Raw genomic sequence first — 12220 nt, 5'->3', positions numbered from 1 at the left:
GATACAGTTTCTACTACATCAGTTTCTGCCATAATCAGAAATACAGACCCATATATATATATGTAGAAAATTCTTGTGTGTGTGTATGTACTTTCAGTCTTCATTTGTCGTGCTCCTTGTCTTTCTACATCACTTTGCTTTGCTGTGGGTAAAGTGTGTTAGCGCTTTGATGCATGGTAAGACTAGAGCCATGTCCTTCTTGGGTTTTGACCCACTTTCCATGCTGCCAGTCACATTTCTCTCCCTCGAGGTCCGATTGTTTTTGGAAACTGATTTGCTTACCTGTACATCCCAGGAGAGACCACTGTTGCCTTCTGCCAGCCTAGATTATTTTGATCTTAGATTCATGCACTGTGTTTGTGTTTAGATCATTAAAAAAAATTGGTTATATTGTCATGACCTTGAATTTTGAAGTTACAGATATTTACAGTGTTCTGTTGTGTAAAATCAGTTTAATGTTTGTAATGCATTGGCATGTAATCAAGAATTACAGGTTCATCACATTTTGCTTCTTATCGGGCTGTCTTCAGAGCTGCAGGATGTACAGTACCATTTGATTTCTCTGCATGGTCTGCAATATGCCAATAAATTGTCAGTAGGCATTTCAAAGATGTACTTGAGCATCTTATACTATGAACAGCGTACACACACAGACTTCTGTCAGCGCTCTTGGAGAGCTCTTAATTTATCACAACAGCACTTGAAGCATCCACATGAGCAGCAGCTGGGCCCATGCTGCTTTGTCAGTAAGCCTAAAACAAAATATTGGAAGGGCCGCATTGACCTTCCCAACATCCTTGCCGAGAGGCGTGGAGAACTGGGCCCCAGCTCACCCTCACTGGTCACCCTGTCTGCTGGGTCATGGCCCTAAGCACGTTGTCCTTCATGGACTGATCTTCCCTCTGCCTTGAATCACAGCCATGCTACACAACTGACCTGATTAGTCACGACGCAGTTGCATTTTGTCAGAAAGCGATTTTTATGAGGAGTGAAACACTAACGTGTAACTCCACTTAGCCCAGGCCTTGATTCACATCTAAACCCCTCGTCGCCTGCCAGTCGAGGTGTGAAGGACAACGGCTATAAATAAAAGGAAAGTTCAAAAAGGGAGGGGTGAGTTTTCTGAATTGTTGCCGCTACCATTCCCCCTCTGGCCTCCACCAGTGCCCCAGGACTGACTGGCTCAGTGGAATGATGGCGGGCCAGGAGATGCATAGATGTGTCCATGACACCTGGAAATAAGGAGGTGGTGCTACTGCTGCCTGGGAAACAGGATTCCTTGCATGCTCATTGGCTAGGGGAGATTTGTTGGGGGGGGTATAAAGAACGTGTATTGTTGTGGAAGGTCTCTGTAGACAGACAGACGGAGAGGACACCTACACTCACATCTGAGACCACAACCTTTTGACTTCTCTGATCTTTCACCCCAACTTAAGTTTTTGGGATTTAAACTGACTTTGGCCAGTGTGATATTGAGTGCAGCTGGTCTGACCATGCCTGGAGTAAACCTGGACTTCCTCCCAGCCTCACAGGCTCCAGAGGCTTTGGGCAGCCCAGATAGCGCTTGTGCCGAGTCTGGCCTGGAAGAGGTGATTGGTGATCTGCTTGCTCAGGAGGAGGCAAAGGATGAAGAGGAGCAGTTTTGCCAGAGGAAATTTGAATTAACCCTACAGTGTGCAGTGGGGGAGATCCATAGGGACCTGCAGGCCTTTGGGAAGCGAGTGGATGCCCGTCTGGAGGAGGCTGCAGCTCAGGTGTGTCCTCTGGCCGAGGCCGTTGCCAGGCTGCAGGAGGAGAACCGGAGAGTGAGGATTCAGCAAGAAGGGCTGGTGAGGCAAGTGGAGGCCCTGTGCCAGGTAATGGGGCTACCTGATACCTTACTGCATGTAGTGCCCAGCAAGGAAAGCTCACCTACAATTCCATGTGAAAGCAAAACATCATCCAGTGAAATTCTAACATCATGCAGTAATCCTCCAGCCTGGACACCCCAGGACACTGCACTTGAAGCGCCACATGATAATTCATCCTGTACTCTCCAAGATTCTCCATCCAGTGCAGCTAGCACTCTCTTGGATACTCCATCAAGCATACCCCAGGAACCTTTATCATGCCCACAGGACTCAGACTCTGTACCTACTGGGACAAGCATACCTCAGAAATCCGAGCCTTCACCTGTCCCTCACCCCCCCACCTTTGCAACCCACCGCTCCCTCTCTGCTCCTTCTTTGATGGCAAACATTTCCTGCAACAACAGCACGGTACCGCTCTCTGTTAATGATTCTGATCATGACTGCTTTTAAATCAGAAAAGCTGCGTGAAGAATGGGAATGTCTTTTGTTCCAGTGTTGACAATACATGTGGAGCTGGCCATGAGTACTTTCACGTCCCCTGCTAGTGACGCCCTGTGTTCTTGCTCACGTACTTGTTGACCTGCTGTTCAATCTCTCTTAGCTTTCCATTGGTTTTAATCTTACATTCTATCCTTACTTCCTTTTATTTAAAAAAAAAAAAAAAAAAAGGCTGTCTCAGCTGTCAGTCAGTTTTGACAGATTGTGTTTATGTGGAGGACTTCACTGCAATCTGTCACAGAGGTATTCCAATCCTCCAACACCATGCTTTTCTGATCCTGGCACTTATGTGTGTCTGCATGCAAGTGTGAGTGGATACACTGCCTGTTAGAGGAAACAGTGACCATGTTTTAACAGTAACCGTGGCTCTGACCTGTAGTTTGCCATTTTCAGATCATCCATAATGTTCACTTTGGCAGGAACATAAACTTAGCATTAGAGGGTTTTTTTTTTCTAAAAAGTAGCCATAAATGAAAAGGTTTTACTTGTCTGGCTTCAAAACAAGAATGGGATTTAAGGTCTTATGTACATTACCGTTATAGAGATTGATGCACAGTTTCATGACTGACAGGATAACCCTCGGCCCTGATCTTTAGCCTTGTTTGTTCTGTGTACGCTTAAAATCCCATGACAAACCCTGTGTGTGTGTGTTTGTGTACACTGGTGACATTTTGATGTATATTGAGTATTTGCTGCATTATCTTCAGTTATTCAACCAGCCAGTGTTCATATTCCTGTCTAATCCTGCAAAGACAGCTGGGTCTGCCAATCAACTATTCCAGTTAAGGTGATGGCCTTCTTTTAAATGTTACTCTGGTAATTGTGATAATGAGGGGTGACCTTATCTGACTATTTTGCCGTGGTGCAATATCCGCTATTTCTCCCATGTCAGCTTGATATAATTCTGCTGGTGGAGACAGTATTGCTGGTCTAAGTGGTGAAATGGAAACATTTCAGAAGAATAGTAGCTCTCTCATTAGAGAAGAACTAAATAAAAAGAGCATTTACCCGGATGCTGAAAACTATCCTGAAGCTGAATTAAATTATGACTTGATTACTAAGGTTATCTGGGATTTACTCACTCCACTGACATTCCCTCATTGCCTCAATCAGAGGCCTTGTTTGGCTGTGTTGGGTCCCAAAACATTCCTCGTCGGTCAAGTGCCTCTCAGTCCAGTCTGTCCCATGTCCAGAAAAGTCTTAAAACCAGTGGCCACCCGTGATCACACAACACAGTGGCTGCGCTGGGCATTCTCCCTCCCTTGTGAGACCTGGCCCTGCTGGGGCCCGCAGGGAGGAGGGCCGGGCAGCTGTGGATAGGGACGGGGCCAGTTGTCTGAGCTATATCTGGACCTGGACTCAGTTACAACAAAGGCATTGAAGCCACAGCTAGAGCTCATAGTCTGCCGCAGGCATTCAGCACCATATGTAATGAAAATGTAAGAGTTGTTTTCTGTAGGATTTATGGTCACTCCAAATGTGCTGGTACTGTAAATATCTAGGTTTACATTAACAACCTATAATGTTATGTTTGTTCTCTTGGTGCTCTGCTTCCTTTGCACCATGCTCCTTCACTCCTTCTTTGGTGTACATACCATCTCCTTAGAGTTTATATCTGCTAATGCATTGTTCCCATCTTCCAGCCATAATGGTGTACCGTACCTGTCACATAAACTTTTGCTTTACAGCAGCTCTGTATCATTTAGACACTCAGTGTGTCAGTCACACTCCATGAACTACGGTAACAGTAACTTGGCAGGGGTGCTCTCGCTCTCATGTCCTCACTGTCACCCTCTCTGGCATGGCTGGGAGGCGGAGGGAATGGAAGAAATGATGAGACGTGGCGATCTGGCAGTCTTGGTACAAAAAGAGATTATTAGAGGGAGCCTACTTTACACATTCAGGTCTATTATGGCTGCAGCGTATTTAACCAAAATCCTCTTGTGCATATTACGTCCTAAATGTCAGCAAGCTGCAGTTATGTTTTATTTTTTTTTTTTTATAAACCCCGTGCTTGTTTCATAAGTGTACAACTTAAAAGCCTGAGCTTTAGGTTAGGGGATTCGTCCAGCAAGAGCTCTCAGATGACAATGCACATATCCAACTACAGTCACAAATGACGGTTTGAATGGATTTAAATGAACATAGACAATGAAACTAATTAATGTAACTGTGCATCTTTTTGCATGTCTGTGTGTACGTGCTGTTGCTCACGCTGTGTGTTTTTGTGTTATGTGACGTGTGCAGATGGAGACGGAGCCCGTCGTGGCGTCTGAGCCGGTGTTTTCAGCTGGACCGTCTGCCCAGGTGGCGTGTCACGTCCCGGCCATCCCCAACGGCTCCAGCACTCGGGCCAAACCCGACGAGCGCTCCGGAAAATTGACTGAAGAACAGCTGGCTGCTATCGAAGACGAAGAGCTCCTCGACAAAATGGTACTTCACACCCAAGTTATAATTCTGGATGATTTACATTTGAAAGCACCACTTTGTAACAAATACAGCAGCTTCAGTCATGCAGAAAGTTTGAGTATTAACACTGAATGTCTCACTCTGCGAGGGTGTGTTTGGAAAAGTCCTAGCCTGGTGTTGTGTGTATGCGCAATGCTATGTTACAACTGCATGCATAAATAGAGCCATGCTACGTTGCTTTTTGTGAGGATTGACCTCATTGTTTCCGTTTGTGTTTGTTTTTTTTTTTGTTTTTTTCTTCCTTCCACAGCTCGATGAGTCGAAAGACTTTGAGGAGAGGAAGATGATCCGTGCAGCAATGAGAGACCTTCGCAAGAGAAAGAGAGGTAACAACAATCTTCTACCTGGTATTCCAACCACATCAACGTTTTTGCTCCATCATTTTATCATGACAACTGCTTTCTTTCAAATCATCAAAGGTAGACACATCGCCATTATAATTAAGCCTGATGGTTTTAATTTACTCACAATTTCTGCATGATTTCTATCCATTCTGCCCTCAGAGGCCATGCTGGGATGTACTCAAGAGGAGATAGGTAGGGCAGGTTGGTGTGCAGTGTGCATTAACAATCGATACTTGCCTGCATTTGTCTTTTTGTGTGCACCATCCTGTCATTGTCGCACCACAACAGTTTATCTCTCAGACCTCTGTGGTGGATGATGAAGGATTTGTTGACAGTTTTGTTAGAGTGCATGAATCCTGGTTTTCCACTCACCTCAGTGTGCTGCAACATTGTTGCTAAAACGTGTACCACATTTTGGTGTATTCTGTTTTGCTGTGAGCGCTTGACATATGGTTTCACCAGGCGTCTGGTTGCATTAGGCTGACAGTTGAACCTCCTTATTTGATCTGTAAAAGTTCAGTGCACTCAGTGGCATGGAGCATACCAAGGGCAAAAAAACCCACTGCATAGTAGGTTTAAATAATGCACACTCTCAGGTCAAAGCTTTAGGTAGCCCTGCAGGTGTTAAGGTATCAGTATTCTGGACATTGTTGAACTTGGCACAGCCTTCCACAGAGGATGGTCAGAGTGTGTTTGCTCTCTTTGATCTGTGATGTTTGCGCAGTACATACTACTTGACAGCTTTGGCTCAGCTCCGAGCCTCCCATGTGTGGGTGTTTGTGTGTTCAGAGGAATTTTACGGTACTGTGAAGAAAAAAAAATCCTGAAATGTATCGCTTCAAATTTGGAAGCCCTGTTTTAATCCTTCTTTGTGCCAGTCAGATGAGGTGCTGTCAGTTTGTTTAGGACCTTTTGTCCTCCTCCTCCTCCTCCTCTTTTTCCACTTACATCATCTCTCCACCTCTCTGTCCCTTCTCTCCGTCCCTTCTCTCCTCTCCTCCACACCAGACCAGAGAGAAAAGGAGCGCGAGACCCGTCTGCAGGAGCTCCGGCAGCAGAGAGAAGAGCGAACACAGAAAGGCCTCGCTGGTGTCGGAGCAGGAGAGGTGGTGATGAGGAAGGTGGAGAAGTCAGCGGATGGCTCCAAACTCAGTCAAGTCACCAAGACAGACCGCTTCGCTTCATCTGGTAGTTTTTTCTTTTCTCTTTGCTTCCTGCATTTCTGAAACCTTCTTTTGAACCTTTTTTGAACCTGTATTTTAACCACTCACAGTGACTTGTTATTCACAATTGCAAGACACAAAAGGCATCTTGGGAGGTAAAAGTTAACCGTAAAAGCAGATGAAAAACAAATTGTAGGGCTACTGACAGTCATGAAACAGATATGTCCAATATGTACATCATTTCAAATGTTTGTGTTTACAGATGATGGGAGCCGATCAACACGCAGCACTGTCGTCGAAGCCAGTTATGTGCAGAAAACAGACAGTGAGTCAATACTTTATTTCTCTTACAATTCTGTATAGTTATTACAGTCATATCACCAATATTGTTCATGTGTCTGTGTTTTTGTTTATTATCTCAGGAGGGACAGTCCAGTCAAAATCATTCAGCTACAGCTCTTCCACATCCTCCTCCTCCTCCAACACAAGCAAAAAAGTGGGCAGGTAGGTCACCAAATATCAGCACAGTAATTACACTCAATTTGAAATCCGTGGACTTTCACAGATTAACTTGCTGTACGTGTCCCTGCCTCAGTGTGTTTGATCGCGAGGATGACACATCGTCCCGCAGCGGCAGTGGCGGGTTAGCCGCAGTGGAGCGAAGGCAGGCAGAGAGGCGCAAGGAGCTGATGAGGGCTCAGACTCTGCCGAAGACCTCGGCCATGCAGGCCCGCAAAGCCATGATAGAGAAGCTGGAGAAGGAAGGAGGAGGGTAAGGATAAACAGAGAGGTGTTACTACCAAACACTACCAAAGAAAGAAAAGGAGCAGGTCGAAGCATCTAAATGTTAACACAAAGCTAATTTTTCTTTCAGCCCTGGAAATCAGGCGGTCGCCAAGGTAAACAAGGTCCAGCGTTCCACCAGCTTTGGTGTACCCAACGCAAACTCCATCAAGCAGATGCTGCTCGATTGGTGCCGTGCCAAGACCCGCTCGTATGAGGTGAGCCAACTTGCCATGGCAACCCATTGTGTGTTTAGTGCTCATCTGTAATGTCAGCCAGTGGAGCTGTATCTGAACCTGATGATTAAGACAAGATAGGCTGAGATAATATTTTCCTACTTTTGGAATCTTTCCATCACTTATTTGGAGTTTGTCTTCTCCCCTCAGCATGTGGATATTCAGAATTTTTCATCCAGCTGGAGTAACGGCATGGCATTTTGTGCCCTGGTGCACAATTTTTTCCCTGAATCCTTTGACTACGCCTCCCTGAGCCCCAGCAACCGCAGGCAAAACTTTGAGGTGGCCTTCAGCACTGCAGAGTGAGTACACACCAACAAAAAAAACACGTTTGTCCCAGTAACATGTCCACTAACCACATCAGTTCTGTTGTTGTTGTTGTTAAGTTTTGACTGTTAAGTGAGAGCGTTGTTGGAGAAACCACATCCGCTGCAGTGAGCCTTCATTTCTCTTACTTTTGGAAGGAAAAATTGAAGAATATGAGGAGCAGAAGAAGCTACCGCAGGCTTAGCTTTCCTTAAAGATAGAAACATGATCTTCCAACCAAGGCTGCCGTGGAGTGAATACACACTGAAAATCAAACCGTCAAAGCCATTTTTCCAAACAAACATTTCCCTTTCTTTGCATCTTACAGGTTTTTCACACCCATCTCTCGTTTCTCTGTAAAATCCCATTCGAGCTTTTATTCAGTTTTGCCAACCTCTAATTGAGCCTGAAGTACAGAGACGGACGGAGAACATGTGGAAGCTCCTCCACTGATGTCCCAGTGTTAATTTTCCTGTCTCTCCCAGGTGTCTTGAACCACCTCAAGGCTACTACTCTAATTACTCCACCTCTAAACCTCCACTCTCCATCTGTCCTCTACTATGAGTAACTGCTGTGACACCCTCCATCTCCTCTAAACCAGAGACCCATGAGCAAACCCTCCCCAAACAACCACCAGGTTAAAAAAAACAACAGACAAGCTCTCGGCTATGCCCCCGACATTTCCTCTCCTTTTACTCCTAATATCTCTCCTCTCCTTTTCCTCTCTCTTTCTCATCCCTCTTACATCACACCATTCCGACTTGTAATGCCCCCCCCCCCCCACACACACACCTTTTTTTGTGTGTGTATGTGTGCTCTCACATGCTCCCAGTAGCATAATGTCCATGCTGATATGATTTATTATTCATGCTCTCAACACTGGACTGTCACCCAGCCACAGCCCCCGCATTTCCACCTTTGTGTTGCACTATCACTCACTTCCCTGGGCACTCCTGACCCTCCCAGTTATCTGGAATCCCAACACACACACACTCTCACACACACTCCATCCTGTGCACCAGTGTGTTGTTTTTAGAGTCACCATATGGTTGTCTTTTAGTTTTTTTTTTTTTTTGCAGAATCCTTGTTTTTTTCATCGTGTCTTGTGTTACTGAAATGGTCAAAAGTTTCACAGAAAAAAACAACCACAAACAAAAAGGCTAAATGAGCATCACCTGACGCTCATTTGACGTTTTGTTTTGTCTTGTGTGTGTGTGTATGTGTGTGTGTTTGCCACATAATGAATGTATCATGATGTTCATGAAGCATGTCAACTCATGGATAGATTTGTGAACACAGAGAATGTAATGTTATTGTTTCTTTTTGTGTCATTTCTCTCTCCCTCTCTCTTCACCCTGAATCTTTTTCGTTTTTGGCTGCTCACTGCTTTATCTGTTTTTTTTCCCTCGTCCTTCCTCTATTTCCCACACTATGTCCACTATCTCTGTCCTGTTCCTTCTCTCTTCTTATCTGTACTCCTCCCTTCTCCTCCTTTCTATTCTTTGTTTCTATCTGTTTGGGTCTGCCTTTCTTTCCTGTCCTCGTCCTCGTCCTCCCTCTTCCCCCACCCCCACCCCCCACCCCCACCCCCACCTGCTGCGGGGTGCGGGCACGGGAAACTAGTGGACTGTCCCCAGCTGTTGGATGTGGACGACATGGTGAAGATGCGCGAGCCGGATTGGAAGTGTGTGTATACGTACCTGCAGGAGTTCTACAGAGGTCTGGTGACGAAGGGCCTGGTTAAAACCAAAAACTCCTCCTAGAGTCGCACCCCACCTAAAACTGAACCCATGGTGAGAGAGGGGGCAAACCTACGAAGGAACCTTACTTTGGTTCTGAGAGACGGGATGGAGGGAGTGTGTATGAGTAGGTGTGACTGCATGTTTTAAGCAGCTGTTAGGATTTAAATCAAACGTGGCTGTTCAGAAAACTCCTTTATTGGACACTTTTGGATATTTGATTGTTCATGTTAATCTGAAGCTACTGAGGTCCAAAGTACCAAACATGGTATGCGTGTGTGCGTGTGCGTGTGTGTGTGTGTGTGTGTGTCTCGATGTGTGCATTTCTGCGTAGTCAGACTATGGCCCAGGCAGAGAGCCAGGACCATCTGCAGCTCAACACTTTAAAAGGAACTGCTGTATCTCAATGTTTCAAACAGAGAAGTAGAGAAACAAAGCAGAGAACGAAAAGGCTTTGTTGTCCACTGACTTTTTATCAAGTGTGAATTTACAGGTGTTTATGCTTGTGAAGCATTTTAAAGATAGTGTAAATAGGAAAGTGCAGAATGACCCCATGTCTACAGTTCCTTAAAAAAACATAACCGATTTTATGTAGTTGACATTTATTTTCTCATATGAGAGATTTACCCTTGTGCTGTTCCTGTTACTCTACACTTTGTTTGTTTGGGATGTCAGAGGGTTTACAGTATATGGAGATATAATGCCGCCCTGTGGTCACTCCCTGCATAGCTCACATGTGAGGTCTTTGTTCCTAAAAACTGTTTATTGAAATGCGCTGCATTACTGAAGTTTATTTATAGAGAGCTTTTAAAGGGTTTTCCACACTGTGCTTTAAAGAAAACCGAGACAAAAAAGGATTTAAAAGAATAAGTAGAGCATTACCACAACAAGGAGGTGTGTGTGTGTGTGTGTGTGTGTGTGTGTGTGTGTGTGTGTGTGTGTGTGTGTGTGTGTGTGTGTGTGTGTGTGTGTGTGTGTGTGTGTGTGTGTGTGTGTGTGTGTGTGTGTGTGTCACCAGTTTGGTTAATGATCACGAGATTAAATATGAATAAACATGACTGAACATCTGAAGAGAATATCCTCCCCTCTGCTCCAGCTCAGGTCCTCTACCATCCTGTCTGTTCATCCTCCTCTTTCTCATACACACTGTCTTGTATGCTGTTCCTCAGGAGCTACGCCAACTGCATGCCTTTGCTGGAAGTGGAGGACATGATGATCATGGGTAATAAACCCGACTCCAAATGCGTCTTCACCTACGTACAGTCTCTGGTCAACCACCTGCGCAGATACGAGATGTCCATGGGTCGGCCCTGTGACCTCTGACCTGTGCTCAGTGAGGGTTCAGCCTTGACGTGGCATCACCCCCCCCCCCACTTCCTCTTCATCAGCCCTCACCCCTCCCCAGCTCAATCTTCACCTGATGACCCGCCTCTGCATCGACAGGCTGCGTCACAGAGTTGCTCATCTCTGATGGACAAGTTGGGGTGTGTGTGTGTGTGTGTGTGTGTGTGTGTGTGTGTGTGTGTGTGTGTGTGTGTGTGTGTGTGAGAGAGTTTGTCAGTTTGCTTATTTTCTTTCTTGGCAGCGGTGATGTGTATTCATTTTTTCACGTAAAGTCCACCTTTCTCCAGCAAGAGAACGCCAATGTTTTTATAAGACTACCTTTTAAGCTTTAAAATTGTACTTTTTTTGTACTCAGCTTTGTACTAGGTAATATTTAACATGCAGTAACTGTGTCACTAGGCCAGTGTACTGAAAAACACATCAAGAGAGAAAAGAGAAATATTTTTATAGTATTTCCCCTTTAAGTTATTTATACCTACATTTTTCTCTGCTACACTTCAATTTGCTAGCATTTCTGTTTGTAATTCCACAGAAGAAGAAAAATACACCTAACCATATGATGCATTACTTTCTGTACTTTTTAACTTTTACCAAACTCTTGAAGTATTTCAATTAAGTTATTAGAACAGGTATGTTCTTTCTTCATTGTTATAAGTAATCTCACTTTTCCGAACTCTACATTGCTACTGAGAACATGTTTCAGATTATTTGAACATTGTACCCCTCCTGTATCACTGTATCATCATAATATAACAGCAGAAATGCATTGCAGTCAAACAAGTTTTTTATTCAGGTAGAAAGAAAAAAAGCAATGGGTGGTAGTCTACAGCTGACTTGTATCATTACTTGATGTTTCTTACTGCTTGACTGACAGCATATGTACAAACAGTGTGTACAGCAGTGCTGCCATCATCCCCAGCATCACTGACTTGCCCTGCCAAACACAGCTCTTTTAGAGGGCTTCTTATTTATGCTTGAGTAGAGCTTTTTGAAATATATTATTTTTTATTTTGTAAGTGTGTACATTATGCTTTCAAAAGCTTTTAAAAGCTATCACGATGTTTTGTGAAACTAATTGGGGTCACTTTTTGAACGAGTTCATGGGCCTGATGAAAGCCGGCTTTCTGTTTTAAACGTGAGTAATCATGACTGAACATAACTGCCAATTGTACATTTGACAACATGAAGCTAAGGACATTTTTTAAATGAAGATTTGTATTCCGCTTGTAAAATTAAGATTCCTTTGAAAAGATGTTGAAAATCTGATCGTTTCAGAGCTGATTTTGAAGAAACTTATTTCTCAAAGCTCTGTTTTAGTAGATTTAGAGAAATTATTTGACAATTATTATTATCACCGCTGCCCACTGACATACCTGCCACGGAGCAGTGAGTTCTGTACATAAGAGCTTAAACACGTTAGAATTTCATGTTTCTGTGCACGACAGTTAAATGTGAATTAAAATTAAACCAATTTTAGAAATGAGTGCG

General features: G+C 44.3%; 1 protein-coding gene across 7 annotated transcripts in view; it reads left to right on the top strand.

Annotated features, from left to right (window-relative positions):
* Positions 1–12215, top strand: part of smtnb (smoothelin b) — a 50445-nt gene extending 38230 nt beyond the window's left edge. For 2 of the 7 annotated variants that reach the window (XM_039803004.1, XM_039803009.1), the window contains 10 exons: positions 4596–4781; positions 5068–5143; positions 5321–5362; positions 6170–6349; positions 6587–6649; positions 6747–6828; positions 6920–7096; positions 7199–7325; positions 7494–7645; positions 10558–12215. In XM_039803004.1, the coding sequence (XP_039658938.1) occupies positions 4596–4781; positions 5068–5143; positions 5321–5362; positions 6170–6349; positions 6587–6649; positions 6747–6828; positions 6920–7096; positions 7199–7325; positions 7494–7645; positions 10558–10711 (1239 nt within the window). In that variant the 3' untranslated portion in view covers positions 10712–12215. Of the gene's footprint in view, positions 1–4595; positions 4782–5067; positions 5144–5320; positions 5363–6169; positions 6350–6586; positions 6650–6746; positions 6829–6919; positions 7097–7198; positions 7326–7493; positions 7646–8134; positions 9221–9264; positions 9443–10557 lie in introns of those variants that run through there. The other 5 variants (XM_039803005.1, XM_039803006.1, XM_039803010.1 and 2 more) reach the window with 5 other exon arrangements.
* Positions 12216–12220: the final 5 nt, after the last annotated feature.

The sequence above is a fragment of the Perca fluviatilis genome, chromosome 6 (genome assembly GCF_010015445.1).
Source record: "Perca fluviatilis chromosome 6, GENO_Pfluv_1.0, whole genome shotgun sequence".
NCBI classification, from domain to species: domain Eukaryota; kingdom Metazoa; phylum Chordata; class Actinopteri; order Perciformes; family Percidae; genus Perca; species Perca fluviatilis.
This window is presented reverse-complemented; position numbering and strand designations above follow the sequence as displayed.